This window comes from Tyto alba, unplaced genomic scaffold, assembly GCF_018691265.1.
Source record: "Tyto alba isolate M040663 unplaced genomic scaffold, T.alba_DEE_v4.0 Super-Scaffold_42, whole genome shotgun sequence".
NCBI lineage: Eukaryota > Metazoa > Chordata > Aves > Strigiformes > Tytonidae > Tyto > Tyto alba.
The window spans coordinates 28,903,778-28,923,647 of NW_024881318.1; the positions used below are offsets into that span (position 1 = coordinate 28,903,778).

General features: G+C 39.9%; 1 protein-coding gene across 1 annotated transcript; it reads right to left on the bottom strand.

Annotated features, from left to right (window-relative positions):
* Positions 1-40: 40 nt before the first annotated feature.
* On the bottom strand, positions 41-19,836 carry LOC104357116 (betaine--homocysteine S-methyltransferase 1). Its single transcript, XM_042804852.1, has 8 exons — positions 19,620-19,836; positions 14,532-14,664; positions 10,266-10,384; positions 8,066-8,257; positions 7,332-7,479; positions 6,305-6,487; positions 1,101-1,329; positions 41-589 (listed from the first exon to the last, which is right to left on the bottom strand). Exons 1-8 carry the CDS (start codon positions 19,656-19,658, stop codon positions 415-417), a joined length of 1,218 nt encoding a protein of 405 aa, XP_042660786.1. The 5' UTR covers positions 19,659-19,836; the 3' UTR covers positions 41-414.
* Between the last annotated feature and the right edge of the window lie 34 nt (positions 19,837-19,870).

A 19,870-nucleotide genomic window follows, 5' to 3' on the forward strand; every position in this document is an offset into this window, starting at 1 on the left:
CTACATAATCCCAAACTGAAAACAGACTCAGGAGTGGAAGTCCACTGATATATATTTATAGATGGCTTTTTCTTTTTTCACATGTGGGTTGAGCTAATTATTACTTTCCATGTATTTCTGTGTCTACTCAATTAATGGCACCTAGCTAACAGAAGCTCAATTACTATGAGAATCCAAATCTCCTTCTGACTGTGTATTCTCTAAACTATTCGTCCAGAGAAAGATTTTATCATCAAAGTTTGACATATTTAATCTGTAATCATATGCTTTCTGCATTTTGTCTCTTTCATTGGATGTTAACTGATAAATCAACAGGGTACTCATTTTCACAGATTTTCTCATGAAGCATGAGATGGTGTGCAGATAAATCATTACACATTGCAATGTCTACCCAATTTACACAACTGCAGTGGATTAGAACTTTTGTTTCTGGAAGAGCTCCTTCAGCTGTTGTTCACTTGTTGCTTCTTTCTGTTGCATCAGCTCCCTGGCTCCTTTGGTCACTCCCCAGCCATCTGGCTTTGACATTGAAGGACAGTATGGCCTGCCTGAAGCAGGCTTCAGATTCTCCCAGTATTCTTTTCGTGCCCTAAAGAATGAAAAGAAAATTCAGGGATTTTTCCAGCACCTCACAATACTAAGGGAAATGTGGCTTAAACAACCATTGCATAGGGTCATCTAACTTGCACAGACTGACTTTATACTTAGATATAGAATTATGAATGAAAGCATGCAATGAAATGCTATATGCTTAAAAAGTACCTTTTCATCCTTGAAAGGAACACTGTAAGGCACTCATCATTAGGAACTGTTTTATAGCAGTCTGTCATTTTTTGATCTTAACTTTCATGAATTACTTTCACATTAATTCATACCAAATCTTCATTTTAAAGACAGATGAGAACTTCTGGAGATCTTCTCCTGCCCCTTCATCCCTCTCCCTGTTCCCAGATCAGATTTAATTCTTCAAAATTATTAACACATATAATGTTTACAGTGATATTTAGACCTCCATATCAGTTAAGCCAGTCCGCTGCATGGACCAATAAAAGTCTTTGCAAGAAGTATGTTGGTGTGCTTTCCAGGTCAGTTATACATACCTTGCTCTGACCCAGGGCTTGGTATGCATGCTCAGGCTATCGCCCCATCTACCATGTTTCTCAGAAGCTTCTGGAAAAAACCCTCTTTCAGGAGCCAGCTCCTCAGCTATTGCTCGGATGTGATATGGCTCAAATCCACAGCAACCTCCAATGTAACGAATTCCTAAGTCATAGGCCTTTCTTGCATATTTTTGAATATCCCATCTGGTTACAATTCTTGGCTCCAGACCTGCAAAGACATTCACATTTTAAGTTTCCACCATGTTCCATTTCAGCACATTTTTTGTTAAGAAATCATGCTGTGGAAACACTTGCACATTGTTTGCAAAATTGGTTGAGGATGTAGATGTACATATTTGAACTGTCTGAGGTAGAATTAATGATGCTAACTTTCAGAAGTCTAGCTTTCAGATTCTGCTATGCTCTGCTGACATATGCTGTTATAAGTATTTTTGGCCTTGCAAAACAGCACCTAGTATCTGCTGAGACTGATCAAGCCCTAAGTCACATGCTTGTCATTCTGCCAGAGCTCTTAGCTGGAATATTGGAGTACTTTCAGTGTTACACCTGCATTTCCAAAGGGTTCCTAATAAACAATATCTGGGAAATCTGATTACAGTACTCTAATCAGTGAAAGGAGAAGGTATCAGCCTACCTGCAACAGGAATAAGCCTGCTCATTATTCCTCAGGAATGCTTACTAAATGTTTTTTTATCATGATCAGCTAGTGGCAGCCAGTTGTTTCACTGACAGCTGGGATCTGTAGCTATTTCTTAGCTCATCCCTTATAATCCCAGCCATAAACAGCTTGCTGCTTCAAACAACTTAATTTCTTGTGGAAAGTTCTGCCTGTAGATAAGTTAGAATGCAGTCTTTATTTTGAACCCTGCTCCCTGATTCAGGTTGTGAACAGAGTGAAGGGATAAGAGAGCTGAGAGGAAGGACTTGCAGACATAAATGAATAGAAAGCGAAAAGAAGAAGGAAAAGCACACCTCAAAGGGAAGGAGGCACAATAGTGACTGGACTGAAAAGAAAAGACCTGGAACTGAAGAAGAAACTTTAACGAATAAAAATATAGGAATAAAGGAATAAAAATCTTCCAACTTCTTTATGCACAGCTGCAAGAGAAGAACAAGCATGGTCATCAGGAGAGTGCAGCATGATGTCTGTCTACTGAACACTCCGCTGGGCAAAGAAGCCATGATGAGTAGTAAGGCTCCAGCAACACAGCAGAGAGGTAGGATTCTTCTCCCTATGTCCTTTCCCAAAAATGCCTAACATGCAAGAAGGTGACACAAAACAGATCTACTCTAACTCCAATGGGTAGTTAAGAGACAGGTGCAGAAAATAAAAAGCAGAAGAAAAAAATGAAATGTTCTTAAACGGAAAATTACTGGTCTCAGAAGGAAATCCTGGACAAAGGAAAAGTAGATGTTCTAATATCAGAAGGAAAAAACGAATTAAGCTATTTTAGACAGCTATTTAAATAAAAGTAAGCTTGTGCACAGTCCTGCTGAGGTAAGAGGAAGCATCAGAAGCACAAATTCATTATTTCCTGTCTCTCATGTATCATTAAAAAGCTAATTCAAAATTGATACAGAATGAGCAACAATCAGAATGCAGCATCTTGCACTCACTTTATAGCTGTATAAGCAACTAAACTCCAGGGAAACAGTAGAGAATCTTTCCCTGTCTTCTCCATCACCCACAGTGTCACAAATCCATGGAACCTGATGAGATACATTTGAGGGTCTTGAGGGAACTGGCAGATGAAGTGGCTAAGATAGTCTCCATTATATTTGAAAAGCTGTGGCAGTCTGGTAAACTTCCCAGTGACTGGAAAATGGGAAATATGACCCCCATTTTTAAAAAGGGAACAAAGGAACACCCAGAGAACTACAGGCTAGTCAGTCTCACCTTCTAACCTCCGCGCTTGGCAACATCATGGAGTGGATCCTCCTGGAAACGATGCTAGGGCACATGGTAAATAAGGAGGTGATTGCTGACAGACAAAATGGCTTCACTAAGGGCAAATTGTGCCTGACAAATTTGGTGGCTTTCTACGATGGGGTTACAGCATTGGTGAATAAGGGAAGAGCAACTGATGCCATCTACCTGGACTTGTGCAAAGCATTTGACAGTGTCCTGCATGACATCCTGGTCTCTCAAATGGAAAGACATGGATTTGATGGGTAGATTGCTCAGTGTATAAAGAATTGGCTGGATGGTCAACAGCTAAATGTCTGAGTGGAAACCAGTGACAAGTAGTGGCCCTCAGGGGTCCATATTGGGAACAGTGTTATTTAACTTCTTTGTTGGCAACATGGGCAGTGGGATTGAGTGCACCCTCAGCAAGTTTGCTGATGACACCAAGCCATGTGGTGTGGTTGACATGCTGGAGGGAAAGGATGCCATCCAGAGGGACCTGGACAGGCTTGAGAGGTGGGTCTGTGCAAATCTCACAAAGTTCAACAAGGCCAAGTGCAAGGTCCTGCAAGTGGGTTGAGGCAATCTCAAACACAAATACAGACTGGGCAATGACTGGATTGAGAGCAGGCCTGTGGAGAAGGACCTGGAGGTAGTAGTGGATGGAGAATTGAGTATGACCCAGCAATGTGCGCTCGCAGCCCAGAAAGCCAACTGTGCCCAGGGCTGCATCAAGAGCAGTGTGGCCAGCAGGTCGAGGGAGGGGATTCTCCCCCTCTGCTCTCCTCTGGTGAGACGCCACCTGCAGAGCTGTGTCCAGATCTGGGGCCCCAACAAAAGGAGTACATGGACCGGTTGCAGCAGGTCCAGAGGAGGGGGTCACAAAAAAGATCAGGTGGCTGGAGCACCTCCCTTATGACAGCAGGCCGAGAGAGTTGGGGATATTTAGCTTGGTGAAAAGAAGACTTAATGGAAACCTTATGGTGGCTTGCCAGTACTTAAAGGGGGCCTACAGGAAAGATGGGGAGGGACTCTTTGTCAGGGAGTGTAGTGATATGATGATGGGTAACATTTTTAAATGGAAAGAGGGTAGATTTAGATTAGATAAGAGGAAGAAATTCTCTCCTGTGAGTGTGGTGAGACCCTGGCCCAGGGTGCCCAGAGCAGCTGTGGCTGCCCCCTCCCTGGAAGAGTTCAAGGCCAGGTTGGACGGGGCTGTGAGCAACCTGGTGTAGTGGCAGGTGTCCCTGCCCGTGGCGAGGGGGTTGGATCTAGGTGACCTTTAAGGTCCCTTCTAACCCAAACCATTCTGTGATTCTATGAATCAGTTCTTGAGCTTCATGAGTGTAAGGACAGCAACAACCGAATCTTTCTAATGAAACAGGGATAGGCCCCGCCATGAGAACTCACCACATATGTGGTGAAACATTCTGATTGAAAACAAGCAGTAATCTATGAAAAGAAGTTCCCATATAGATAATATTTTGTGGGATTTTCCCCTCCCCAAAATTGATTCATGTTCTGTTTTCCATGCCTGCCAATGCATTTCTTCTCTTGTCTTTATTCAGAATTAAATACCTATAGTTAACAGTTTATGTTAACTTTTATAAAAAAAATAAATTCAAATTTTCATCAGTTTTTGATGGAAGATTGTAACCTGCTCCTGGATTTAGCCCCTCTGTCTATCTACCTCTTAGATAATTGGGTATGCTTTGACTGACTGGGACATTTCTTTCTAAAACATTATCCTTGCTTAACTGGTGACATTTCAGAGCAATTGCAGTAGCACATAAGGGAAAACACAGAAAACTGGAAAAAATTCTAGAGAGAAATAAATACTGATGGCCTCTTGATGCTGGAGTCTGCCAATACAACATAAAGAGCGCTTTCCTAGAAACAGATCTTGTTGGCCTGTGCAGAGGTTATGTACACTTCAAATATCTAAATACCTCTTTGTGCATATTGCTTTCCACAAAAAACAGAGTTAACTGGGTGAGTTTAACAATGATTTACCCTTCTCTGCCATCAAGTGATCAGTTGGTTCTTCTGGGTATTGAAAACGTTCACAGAACCAGCCTTCTCCAACTGACTCATGAAATTTCTAAAAGCTGAGATCTCATACTGATTGCTTGTAACATACAAGCCAAGAACCACAACAAACTAAAGAGTGAATCCTTCAATTCACTTGATTACTTTCTGCATCAATTTTCATCTTTTTTTGTTTTCAATCAGAGGAGTTATACGAAGGAATGAATAGGATAAATGAGTTCCTAACACTTTAAAACATCCCAGAATATTTTCAGAACTCAGACATGTTATTATCATTTAATGAATGCCTCAGGATTTATTCTCTATCCTTTGTTTATGTAAAGAGAGAAATTTAAAAAAGAAAATCTTTTTGAAACTCACATGTATCTCTCAAATTTTTTGCTACGAAAGTTGTGAATGTTTTAGTATCTTATTTTATAGTCTGATATTGAGAAGAGTGTATGATGCCTGAAAATGAAAGCAGTTTTATAATCAATTTTTAAATGTTTAGGCTGATTTTATTCTCTTACCTTAAAGGGATGTGATCTTCCTCCTCCCAGGTGGAAATAAGCTCTAAATACACAAGCCTTATATACACATAAAGTGGCTGAGTCTTTCAACTTTTGTAGAATTTCTCCAGAGCATACATGTGATGAATTCACCTCCAAACTGCTAATCCATTTGTTAGCAACATCAAAGAACATATTCCCTCTTCTAGTTTCTCTGTAATCTCACTTATATTACACTTGCAGGACTGAACTATTATGAGTGCAATAATCATGTACCTATATCCAGTTCTGCATATGCATTGTATATTAAATCCCTACACAGGTAAATAGCATAGGACTTGTGGGATAGATGCTAATGGAGAACGCTGGGTTTTTTTTTGTGTATTTGCTCTTTTTCATTTCTTCAGACTGTTTATATCTGTCCTGAACACAGTTCTACAGCATGAGGAAGAACTACATTTTTAAACTCAGTTTAGATTGTGGCACTTTAACTGTTTTCATCATAATTTCTCTTTCAGTCACATGCTGTGATACTACTAAAGTACTATCACTACGTGGATGATTTTTAATCCAATATTACATTGCGTTCCCTCTACGGAAAATGCCAGTCAGCATAACTGGGACTCATCCTATTGTACAGAAGGACACCTCGCAGCTTCAGCTTTACAAAAAGCAGAGATAAAAAGGAGCAGACAAAAAAAAAAAAAAAAAAAAAAAAAAAACAGATACCCTGGTCTTACCAAAGGGAAATTCTGGAAGATCAATAAAACCCTGCTTTCCACAATCAGGTGTATGGAAAGCAAGTGGCTGGGACATCAGGTGGGCTTTCAGTTTAGCAGCCTGCAAACCCTCTTTCATCAGTTTCACAGTTTGCAGGGAAGTATCTGGATCAAAATGGCAGTTGACTCCAACAATAGAAGCACCTAGGAGGAGGAAAATAACTTCAAGTCACAACTTCTCAGGACGTGGGAGGTGAAAGTTCTTAGTCATAGCACTCCAGAAGCAGAGCAGTCCATCTTTACACCAGCATTATGGTTGTGTTGGTGCCAGCCTCAACTTTCTAGAGGTTAATCATTTTATTCACATCTCAGTTGCACTCCTCTTTATATTCCTGATGATGAATCACACCTCCCACCCTCATACAGTTGCTTTTGTTATTGGGGCTTAATCAGTGAAGACTAATTATGTACAGTCACACATGCAAACAGACAGCAGATTCCTAACACGGATTCTGCCTTTATATTTTAACTCTTAACTCCAAAGGAAAAGAGTAGGTCAGAACAGATATAATAGACCCCTGTACCATCATTCATAATGCCTCTGATTAATTTTTTCTGTCCTTCCCCCTGTCCTGCAGAAAACAGCATTTGATAGGCAAAAAGATTAATTTTTTCATCCTCTTATTCTCTCATCTTGGGTTTGAACTGTGCTCCATACATTTCTAAGAACATGAGCAGAGAATCAAAAGTGACTTTAGATTCATGTTTCCAGAATTTGGGGTTGGCTCTGTACCAAATTTGAGAAGGTTTCAGTATCAGCTGCCTGTAGCTACTGCTCCCAATACCATCCTGGTTACCAGTGATTTCATAGCTGCATTTTCATGTTTTTTATAAGACCACTCCAGTAAAGCACACACAAAAAAATTTTCTACAGGGTCAAAACTTTTATCAGATGAAATTGGGAAGCTACCTACTTGAGATTATCTCAATACTTAAGGACTTTGCTTTGTTCCATACTTTTAAAGGGCATATTAAAACAGACTCTTACCAGCCTTTACCAGTTGGACAGCACATTGTCCAGGGGGCACACCATGCATGTCTCCTTCTGGACCAATGCACATTGTAGCTGCAACTGGCTTTCCAGATTCCTTCAAAACTTCAACTGCCCAGACAGCCTCTTCAACATGTTCAAAATACTGAAAGAAATTAAAACTGGACTACTTTTTTTTCCTTGGAGATGAAGCATAAATACATTAATCCAGACCTCAAATTCACCAGCAATACAATGTCTAGGTTCTTTTCTGATTTACACCATCAGAATTTAATCGAGTTCACTGACCACACAGCTGAAAACAGGTTTTAAAAACTTACTGAGTAAAACTAAATAAAAAGTAATGATGCTCTTGCTTCAGAATAAGAATGCCCATACAAGAGGTTAATCAGGAATTTATCCCCAAAGAACTATTTTCATCAAGAAAAGATACCTTAGGTTGGTTGCTTATGGGAGGAAATAGGAAGTAGTCAAGATCACATTAATTTATCTTCTTTGTACCAGTACAGAATTTGACTTGACTGAGGTAGAAATTTAGGTTTCAAGGTCCTATTCTAGGACACTTACAGATGCTGCTGTGCATGTAGAAAAACATCTGATACTAGCGGCATAAAAGCATAACAAAATTTTAAAGGAGGAAGAAATATATACTTGTACTCCCTGAAGTAGACTAGACGTCTTAAGGTTAACACTGTGCCAGTTGAAGGCATGTACTTTTTTTACGGATTTACCTCTGCAATTAGGAAGTCCACATTCTTCTTCATAAAGACATCTAGTTGCTTTCTAAAGGCTGCTTTAACCTCCGTTTTATCCTTGCAGCTTAAGTATGATGGTGTTTGACTGACTCCTCCAGCCACTAAAGCATCACCTTCATTGGCCACTTCTCTTGCAATGTCACAAGCAGCTTCATTCACTTTCTGGCACTGTGTGAATACAGATTATGTCAGTTTTTACCTGGTTAGAGATATGCAGGTAATTTTGGAAAATAAAAAGGACAAAAAGAGTCAAAAGTCATAATGTCTTCTGCATATTATTTTATAATTGAAATGGATTTTTAAATAATATTGATTAGGAAGATCGGCATGTTTCAAAAAATAACAAACATTAGGAAACAAATTTCTTGCCACCTCTAAATTATCATTTTAGCAAATACTACAAAAACATAATGCCTTTAATACATCTTACACAAAAAGTGTATAAAAAGCAAATATTTGGAGTGAAGTGGAATTTTCTTTGCCTCTTAGAAAACTAGTTAGTTACACTTCGGTGTATGCTTTTATTCTGATATTTTGTGGGTGGAAAACAAAATATGTAGTAATTTAAATTTTCATTCTTTTTTTTAATGCATTTTAATATTTTGTTAATTTTCAAATTTTAAGGTATAATATTCATAGAGAATTACTTATGGCATTAAAAATATATCATTAATTATCTGATGTTAAAGTTATCAATTTAAGAAATTGATTATTTTGTAAGTTAAGGGAAACTTATCACTATAGGATTAATTAATCACCTAGACTGAAAGACACATTTCCTCTATACTTAAATCAGGATGACTAGAACAGCTTGTGAAAAAGAGGTTAAGCTGGGAAAAAAAGATTTTGGGAAAAGAATCATTATTCGGGATAGATAACAAGTATTGATTAAAGCATGTTTCTCTGCAGCCCATGGACTACTTAGAATCTACATAGGTTTCTCTCAGCTGAAGTTTTCCATGGCTGCCTCAGAAGACCCATCTGATTTTTAAGGCTATCACTGACAGATTGTCTTCTATTTGCATTCGTGCTCAGGTAGATGTTTAGGAACTCCAGGAGGTGGAGCCATAAACCAGCTTAAGTCTGGAGGAACCTGCTTCTAGTACTTGAAGCAAATCAATCTTGAAAGCTTTGCTGCAATGCATTCCCAACAACAGGTGCTCTCCCAACCCTTATAATTCTGCATGGCAGCAAGAGTTGCACTGTGCTTTGTTCCAGAGGCACTGTGTTTCTGGGACTACCACTGCAGACATTTCAATGTTGCATCTATTGAATGCAAAGGTACGGGATTTCAGATAAATTTAGTCATATGACATTTTGAAAAGACATCTTATTTTAGCCTCAAGTGTTTCCCTAGCGTCCCGATTGTTCTAATTTCTGACTTGGAATATCCTCATAGCTACAGAGATATTCCTTCCTCCCTGCCCCCTGGAGAATCCCCTCTTTTTTGCAGAGTTTCAAATAGACAGTAAGACCTAGGGGAAAAGGATCAGAGAAAACATTCAGTGGCAAACGTTCTAGTCTCAAAGGAAATATCTAGAAATGTTTGTGCCAGAAGTCCCAGTGGAGCAGGGGCCTGCATCTAGTGGACACACACAACATCCTACAACTCCTTTGTGTAGAGGGTAAGAAAACAGCAACATGGTACTTCCGTTGCTGTAACAGATTGACTTTAAAACATGAGAAGAGGAATACTGACCACAGTGTATACCTTGGATTTTTCAGTTGTTACTTTACTGAAGACATGGTTCTAAAAAACATTCCATTCTCATTAGCCACTCATTATTATTTAGGATTCTTCTCCAATTTTGCAGTTGATTTGTTTCTCTGGATGTTAAAGCATTTATTTTTTTCACTGATTTTGTTTTCTATGTATTTAGTCCTCCCTATACTCTTGGTATCAAAACTCCAGTAAACTAATTTCTTCAGATGGGAAAAATATGATGTGGGCATCCTCTTTCCTCTCTTCATCCTTGTCCCATTTTGCTGGGTTTTTTTGTCCTTTAACCTTGTCTTTCTTGCTATTCCAAACTCTGAAATGGCATCATCTCATTCTTCTGTCCTCAAATATAGCCAAAACTGTTATGACAAATTGTGGAAGTACTCAATAATCACTCTACTAAACCTTCTGAAATAAATTTATTTCATATCTCCATCAAAATAGAGTTTTACTCACACTTATTTTCTCAGCTACATAATTGCCCCTGTTCTCTAGTTTGTCCTCACTGGCATAAAAGGTGAATGTCTGCAGAACATTGGATCCAGCTCTGAGGAATTCCCTGTGAAGCTGACGAACTGCAAAGAATTAAGAGACAAAGAAAATATGTTTGGTACAGTTATTACTGTGGTTCTGCCCAAATTAAATGTTTATTGAAGTAATGTTACTGCAAAATAAGTGATACTGTGTTTACTAGGAGAGCCATTATGAGTAGAAGCAGTATCCCAGTCTGTGTAGGATTTCTTTCTTCTCAATCTCAGAACATTAGGTAGAAAACTTTCTCCTTAGTTATTTTCTGCTAAAAATTACTGAAGATTTCTATTTAGTTTCTCAGTAGATTCAGTTTGTCATGACACCTTGCCTATCTTTTACTTTTTGCAGTCTTTCAGAACTCCCAATTTCATTTATAGAACTGCAGAGTGGTTTAGGAAGGGAAAGCAGACATCTGACAAAAGAACATAAAACCATAGCAAGGAATACCAGACAAAAGGATCAGCAAATGGAAAAGCCGTATTTTTTAGCTTCTAGACTATGAAGAAATAAACATAAAGTATTGTGGCAACAAATTAAGGGGCAAGATGATAATTTATATGGAAGAATACAGTGTTCCATTACTTCCTCTATTTTCTATTTTCTAGTTTTCTCCCCCTACAAAACTCTAGCTGAGTCTAGTCAGCCAAACCCAAAGCTCTATTTCACTAAATATACCCTTAATTAAAAGATTACTTGTTGCTTCAGAAAAGTGACTCACAACACAGACTTAATTCTTTTAATAAGTCAGCACAGGATTATTTTACTACAGAGCCAACACTTCTTTTGAAGGAAGGGCTGACATTACTTTTAACCAGAAAGTTTCCTACATTAAGATGGTGGGAGCAGGTCCTGTAATGTTAGTTCTGCCTTCATTGCTGTAAGCAGTACACTGCAATCACCACAGCAGGAACAGAAGAGGAGATGTCAATTGGTTTTATATGTATACCCACAGAACAACAATTATAACAATTTTTAGAACACTACTGGTCATGTAAAACAGAGCTAAAATGCTTAACATCTTATAGCAAATATAGGAATAATTTATTATAACAGATACCATACACAGACACAAGAATGCTTCAGTTTCTGTGGCAGATGTTTAGTAAACTTGTCCTGAAGTCTTGGTTTACCATACCTCATTGTCTACAGGCAACCTGTGTCATTAGGGAAATGTGTGAATGTGTCATGAGAATAAAATTACTTCCTTCAGCTGCAACAAACCCAGCCTTTTATGCCACCGAAATTCAAACAGCAGTTTGAGTTGCTAGAGTCAATCTGCATACATGCAAGCATGTCTGCTTTCATTGAAGGAACGGTGCAATGTCCCTTCCTTTTCACTACTAGTACAGTATTTAATTTCTACTTACAGCCTTGGGTAACCACACCGTGATTTAACACAATGCTTCTCTTCCCAGCAGTCACAAAGACCTATCCAGGAACCAAGATTATAGCAGAGCCACAGTTCAAAAAGTCCCTGGAATCTGCCTCAACTACCAGGATCAAATTTCAGTCTTACAACCTTTACACAGAGTCAAAACATTCCTAATGCAGGGTGTATTATTCTTCCCACAGCATTAAAACAGGCCATTAATCCCAACTAAAAGGACTGTCTCTGTATGTTTCTAGTATTCTTTGGAGAGAAATGAGAAGTCATCCTGACTAGTTTTCATCAGTGAGAAATCATTGATGAAATCTAGTCAGGAAATGGGAAAAGGAAAAAAGAATCTACCAATATTTTCACAAATGTTCTATGACATTTCCATAATAAACCAGATTTGTTTATGTCCATGGTTAGTTCTCTTTAAATATGGTTCTTGCATGCCTAAAAGTATGCCTGGGATTTGTGTGAATAAGGATGGTGACACAGGCAGGCAAACAAAACATAAACTAACACATATGAATAAGGAACTTCATATCCCAAACTATCAGGTATGCAAACAGGAGACTTGGATGCGTCTACATTTTGAGGGAAAGAATAGTGTTACAAGTATCAGCCTGAACATCATTCAACCCCAGGCAAACTGTTTTTACCAGCAGAATACACTATTATCAAGCCCACAGCAGTCTGCACTATCAAAAATGCAAACCACACTGTTATTTACTTCTTGTGTGGCTTCCAGCATGTTACTGAAGCTGTGTTTTCCTCCAGCATTTGAGAAATGTGGACAACAGCCCTATATGAAGCTAAACAATTGCTAACAATTTGATGCATTTTAGGAGTCAGATGTATAACACTGAGTTTTTATTTCAAACCACCGTGAATTGGACATTTCACAAAAGACACAGACTTAAGTTAAAAGGAGATGGGGGCAGTAAGTGCCTATGCATATTGCTCACTACAGAGCAAAACCTGATCTGTCTCAGAGGAAATATTTAGATCTCATTTCTAAACTTCTCAGTCTAGCAAAACTTCTCCTCTCCTAATGGAGATAATGGTTTTCAACTCTCCCCCTATTCCCCGCTGCATTCTCAGAACCTCCCTCCTATTCCCTCCTTTAAAAAGACAAGAAGGTCTGGTAGTTGTATGGTTTTCACACCAGCTGGCTCAGCCAGTTGCTTCTTCTGTTCTTTACATCTGCTTTCAAAGTAACACGACCCTTGAGCATGCCGGAGCAAAAAGCAGTAATGAAGGGGAGGCAGCTGACTGGACAATGAGAAATGAACATGTTTCACATGAAGGGTGTATTAATAAATAGCCTGTAAGTGGATTATAAAAAATTTATAACTATGTTACAGATGTATGCAATATGTTCTAGCAAATCAGCAGCAATTCTTAGAAAGCTGGATTCTAACCTATGACTTCTGATCACTTAAAGAAAATCTGTGTGCCACTTTAGACAGTTTAAACAATCTGCAACTGCCCCTTTGTAAGGCAATGTGTTGCATTCCCCACGGTCTGAGGCCTGTGCTTCCCCAAAAGACAGGTGGAGAGGGTCAAGGGCTTCTGACATGCAAAGTCAGTAAGCAAAGGGGAAATAAAGAGCATGGGTAAGTGCTATGATTTGTAAGATGGAATTTGCAGGGCAAACAAAGGTAGAGGTGGAGAGAAACAGGGAGAAGGGTGATGGGATGTCTATTGGGGAGATGAATTAGCAAATTAGGTCGTCACCCTGTAAATCTTTGCTGGAGCTCTGCATTATATAAGGCCCTCTGTGACCCTAAGGCATGCTACATTTAAAGTGACACCTGAAGTCTGAAAAGGATTAGGGTGAATAAATAGGTAAGTAAATGTACAAAACAATGTAACAGAGAGGGATAAGATCTCTCTCCTTCCCCTTCTCTTTCTTCTTCCCATGTATAGAGGAAAAAGACTAATTTGGAAGGGCAAACACTTAGAAGAAATGATTTTTTTTTTCCCCAAGGATATTCTGAATTGGTTTATGGGATTAACTGCATGTCGTATCACTAGGGCAAATGCTTTCTTGTAACGAAGCATACATAAATAGATAATGGCATCTGCTTTTACACTATTTATGCTAAACACTATAATCTCTATGCTGGAAAAGACACAATGACTGCTTGCTTTGTCTCCATCCACTTTAAGAGAGTTACTCCATTACGTGTTTATTGCAATTCTTAGATTCTTATGAGGTTTATCATTCCCCATTTCACAGTGGAGCCAGATAGATTAAATACTCCTCTTCCATTCCATTGTTTATTAAAAGCTCCTATTTTACTGGAAGAATTAAAAAACAAACTATATTAATTTGTAACAATATAAAAGTTGTAGAATGACCAGAACACAACAAAACAGTTAACTCAGAATTATTTTTCACAAGAACTTTTAAATTGTAAGATTTATATTAGCTGGAGGACAGACTGACAAATTCATGAGAGAGAAATTACTGATGTTATTAAATACAAAGACACCATACCTGGGTCAAAAAATCCCTGGGTTTCAAATTATTGAATTTGATTCAATTTGAAATTATTCCACCTTCTGGAAAGGTGTCACTGTATGTTTGCACTACGCATGTTCTTACCCAACCAAGTGCTTTAGGCCAGTATTAGAGCCAGAAAGGGGGTGAGATGAGCATTTGGTCTACAGAGTCTCAGACTGTTCTTAAGTGTAATTCTGAAGTGTCAAGGAACACTTATATTTAAAAAGCTATTACAAGTTCCTGTATGTTTATTATTTAGCCACCCATATTTATATTGACTACTGGATTACCATTTCCCACTAAAACTGACCTGCTTCTGGGTGTTCTACCGTTGCTTCAGGAGTCCAAGGCCCAGCTTTTACGTATCCCCTCTTTTCAAGAGCAAAGACAAATCCTCCATCTCCAATTACAATTTCTCCAGCATCTAAGCGCTCTAGAATACCCTGAAGAAAGCAGGATGAAAGGTTAGCAATTACAGTTCTTCACTTCTGTGGGCTTCTTTTGCCTTTGTTGCCATTTCCTGTATTTACAAAGCAGACAAATATTTGTGGGCTACCAGAAACACCTCTGCCATAATAGTAAAATGTAATAAATTTCCTCCTTGAAATTCTCTTTAAAGAATAGTAGATGGTCTGTTTGCAACAGAAGGATTTAATGTGTGCATATATCGTGTAACACTCTTCATTAGTCAGTCTTATTGTTTTCCAGGGGTAAAGTTCCCAGAACTAAAGTCAATGGTCCAATTCCATCCCTACGAAATTAAAACACTCTCTTAAATTCTCCCGTAAAATAGATGAGAAATGAATTCTTAAAATGAAACACTAGTACCACTGACCTCTTCATTAGCTCATTTGCTCTCTCACTACAAATGCCATCTTGACAGAGCCTCAGCACAAGTAGCTTGTGACAGCAGATGGCAAAACAGGCATCATAGAAAAGTATGTAAGATCTTCCTACCAAATAAAGCTTATCTCAAAATGCTAGCCTCCATTTTCTGACAGACTTCTTACTGGCCTGGGTTTGATTACCCAGACTTACAAAGTGAAAGAAAACTCTGCCTGTTTTGCAGAGCCCTGAAATGTTTTAAGATGCCAAATTACAAACCTTACAGCACTCTGATTAACCTTGCTTCTACCTTGAACTCGATGCTAATACAAGGAAAGTGGTAATTTTTTTTTATAAAATTGGAAAACACGAGAACTATATATATACATATAAATATTTTTTAATTATTATTCCTTTCGTTGATTCGTAGGCTTGTTCAAATTTCCAAAAAGTACTTTGCTTTTGCACTAAATAGGACCAATTTGTGCAACTGGATTACAAGCATAATTCTAGTTACTTAAAAAGTGGATGAATTAAAACCCATTACATTAACAAAGGTAGTGGGTACAGGAAAAGAATTATTCAAACATAAGACTGGAGTTTCCCTCCATGGTTATCTTTTCTTCTTGGCACACTAGCATTTCAGTAGATGAAATCTGAAGGAGTAGGAAAAAGAAAAGCCTTGTGGACATAGAGTTGAGTGTGGTTTTCATGCTGAGAGGAAGGGGTTTTTAACAATTAGCCGCCAACCTTTAGTAGATTATCTGTCTTGATAATTTCTCCTTCACTAGTTCAATTATCTCATACAATACACTGAGGAAAGGCAAACACTTATGATGTCTCTGCACCTCCCTTTAGGCAGGATGAGTGTATGCCTTTCCAATAAGAAGGAGCACTGTCCCAACTATGCTAGTTCCAGTACCAAGCACAGCAGTGCAAGGCTACTTGCAGGCTAGAAATCCTGACTGAGAGGCCCAGCATTTTTGGCTCAGGCACTAACATGGCAGCAAGGTGGCAGGACTTCTCTGTACAGTGCTCCTGTGCGTATGTACGAGCTGGGCCAAGTGCTGGCTTGCAGATCTCTGCATCACATTCCACTGCACATTGTGGACTTGCTAAAATACTGACCTGATTAATTTTATAGCTTTAATAAAGTGTGTGAGCTTTCAGCTTTATTTCATCAGGAGCAGGGCAAAACTCTGTTGGCAATACTCAATCTCCAAAACTGAGTAATTTTCAATTAATTTGCCAGTCACGCCTGCCTATTAGGGTAATTCTGTTCTAAGTGTAAATATCAAGAGGCTTTGTAAAGATTGTGTTTGCGATTAACTAATTTGCAGTTGTAACAGAATGCTTCAAATGGGGCCAGGGAAAGGCACCCAATAGATCCCTGGCTGAGTCCCTGCTTCTTCTGCCTGCTACCCACAAAAAGCCACAAAGGAGCACAGTGACGCAGTAAGCATCCATGCATATCAGCTTGGAACACCTACCATGTGATATAATGAATAGCAGGTGGCTTTTTCAAGACTCACTTATCAAGGAACAAAGAAAGTTGTGGGTATAAGGATTCTTGTGCCTACTTTTCCCAGTGTATGCAATTTGACTACGAGTCAACCACTTTATTTCATAAATATGACAGCCTAAGTGAGCCACCTTTGAGCTCTCCCTGTTAGGCAGCATGGCCGCATGGCGGTGAGCTCCTCTTGAGTTGGGACACTCTCAAAGTCGCTCCTCAAGGCAGAGAGGAGACCTTTTATCAATGACATCTTTGGATGAGCCCCATTCGAGTCCTCACAACTGAACTGCACACCAGCTAACTCTCTTCTTGAGCAGGGACGCCTCTCAGGGTTTGAGATTCCTTACCTGACACTAGGAGATCCTTACCCAAGGTGGAGAGACCCCTTACTTGCAACAGATCCTCAGTAAGTGACTGACAGCATGCTGAAGTAATACTAACAGAATGTTACTAATCCATGTAGCTACTCAATATTAATTATTATAAACTTTGTATAGATAATTCCATTAGACATAAACCATTTTCCAAGTCTGAGACTAAGATTGGACCTAGCCGCACCTAGGCTCCATAAGGAGTTCAGAATGCAAGTGGGGCCACTCTGAACCTTGTGACTCAGTGGGAAGGTCTTCCTTACTCTTTGCGTCTCCTGACTCTGTGTGAATCATTCTAACTCAATTCTAACTCAATTTTCCTTTGTATGTTTCTTCCATTAAGTAATTAATAAGATGAACCTTGCCATCAAACTTATGGATCCTTGGTAAACCACTGTTAAACTTCGTTAAGTTCCACTGAATTTATGGAACTTTGTTGAATTGTTATTTTACCTCGATAAAACATATTGGTGCTTCTCTCTTTTGAATAAGGTACATTCCACTCCCCCGTGACAAGACAGAGCCTGCTTCAGAAGTTTAATACGCAGAGAACAGGAGAGCAGAGGGAAAAAAAAATCTTTAACTTACAAGCAGCCTCAGTTGTTGTTTGTTAACTGAATGTATGTTGCCATCATATATAGATATTATACATAAATGCACTACAATTAACAAGATTTTTTTCTTTTAACAGGTCACTTGTAGGATTTAACAGCAGTTTTCCTTCCCAGTTCTAGCTTTCTTAAACTGCATTTTAAAATAAGCTTCACTTTTGACACACAGAAGCAACATAAACCGTGACTGAATAGACTGTGGCATCTTAACACATAATATACTGTGATATATTAAACCTAGCATGGGGGCATCAAATAGCAGGTGACGTAAGTATAAAGCACAAAGTACTTAATACAAACTAACTTTGTCGGTTTAGATTGCCTTAAAATTAAAATAACTTTTTTGCAAACCTTCTTACAGGTCTGATATCATCCCTTCACACCATTACTTCATCTATACTGGGTAAATACCATTGGTTCAACCAGCATATAGGTAGCATAAATTCAGCATCAGCATTGTTTTGTTCTGCCCCGGAGACCTACAGCTATGTGCTCATGTCCAATCCAGATCAAAACTGTACTGTCAGGTTACCTGTAGTACACAGATCTGGCGTTAAATAACAAGCAATGGTATCTATAAAAAGCTAACCAAGGCTTTTTTGACCCATCTTCTCACTGCTTTACTTTTGCTACCATGAATTAAGTTGTACCACATAGTCTATGCATCTATCCATGGAAAGATTGCAAATGTCTATACGAAGATACTTACTCAACCACTGTTAGGAATGTAACTGAATCATGTAAGTGAAAAGCCTGCTTGGTCTACCTATATCCTACATTTCTGTCAGGGGAGAGAAAAAAAAAAAATCTCAAACAACTATTCAGCTCTTAAGTGACCTCCCAAGACAAGCTTATCTCTGTCCATTGCCTGCAGGGTGAACTTAGGGCAATGGCAATTGCCTTCTGCTGGGTGTCTGAAGTCAGGTGGTAACAGTATGCGCCAAAAAAATAAAAAGCAGAACAAATACCTCTCCACTTTCTTCCTTTATTACTGATCTACCTGAAGGTCCTAGAGCTTAGAGACTTCTTCCCACATCCTTCTGCTCCCTTACTCTAGACTTATATGCTACACAAAAATGAGTAAAACCAGTTCTGGTCAAGAAGTGTCTTACTAATGATAATAGTGTCCTTCTGAGTGGAAGGCAGAATACATGATCCACTAACCTTCCCAAGCAGCAGTGCAGGTTAGCAGTACCAGTATATGTCAAGAGAGTTTGATTTAGACATTGCTCATACATTTGCTTTGATGGCCAGAGTGGCTGATGACTGGGTAACTTTTTATACTGCTTTATTTCTTTAGCTAAATGAGGGTGCAAAGGGCATGCATATATTGGAGACTGCGCTCATATTACAAACACTGTCGGTATTCAGTCATATAAGTCAAGAGAAGAGCAATTTGGGGCATTTAAATAGAGTTGGCAGGATGCTGGAGTCAGAAAACCCATCCAACGACAGTTTATGCTTAAAATATTTACAGTTTCAATGTGCTGCAAGCACAGTTTAGTTTGCATACCAAATAATATTAAGCAAAATGGGTTTGAACTTTTGTGGTTCCAGTCTGTGTGTTCAGAGCAATAAAATTTCTACGAGCTGTTACAACATTAAGTTCAACCTAATCTATCTATCTCATAATAGTGTCCAAATGTCTTCAATGGCTCGATGCTACGTCGGTATAGTTATGATGGTTTTACTTCAACTTTTCACAATATAACCTTACCTGCAGGAATACCGAGTACCTTACTGGGAGGTTGGGTTGTGCCAGCTCGGCAGCAGCTCCCCGGGACAGCCTGCGGGCAGGAGGCGGAGGAGGCGGCCGGGCGCCGCGGGGCCACGGCCCGGCCCAGGACCGAGCTCTGCCCGGTGCGGCGGCGGGGCTCCGGCCGCTCCCCTTGGCTCCGGCGCGGAGCTGCCTCTACCCGACCGCCCGGTCCCCCGCGGCAGCGCCGGCCCACGAAAGGGACCGCGGCGGGGACACGGCGTCCGGCGCTGGCCCTACGCCGGGCAGCGGCGCGGGGAAGGGCCCATGCGGAGCAGGCGACCAGGGCTGAGGAGGGGAAGGGAGACGGGAGAATTACCCTTTTGCCTTGTTTCGCGGTCTTCCCGATCGGCAGCATCTTCCTCGCCCAGGCGCGCTGGCTGCCCGCGTCCGACCCGACAGCTCGGCGCGCAGCTGGCGATACCCTGAGCGCTCAGGCAGCACTTTTATAGCCCGGGGAGGAGGCGGGCCGCGGTGGGCAGCGCTGTGGCCCACACCCCCGCCCGGCCCGGCCCCTGACCCCGCGAGGAGCCCGGGCACGGCCCGGCGCTGCCCCTCGCCCTCCCGCCG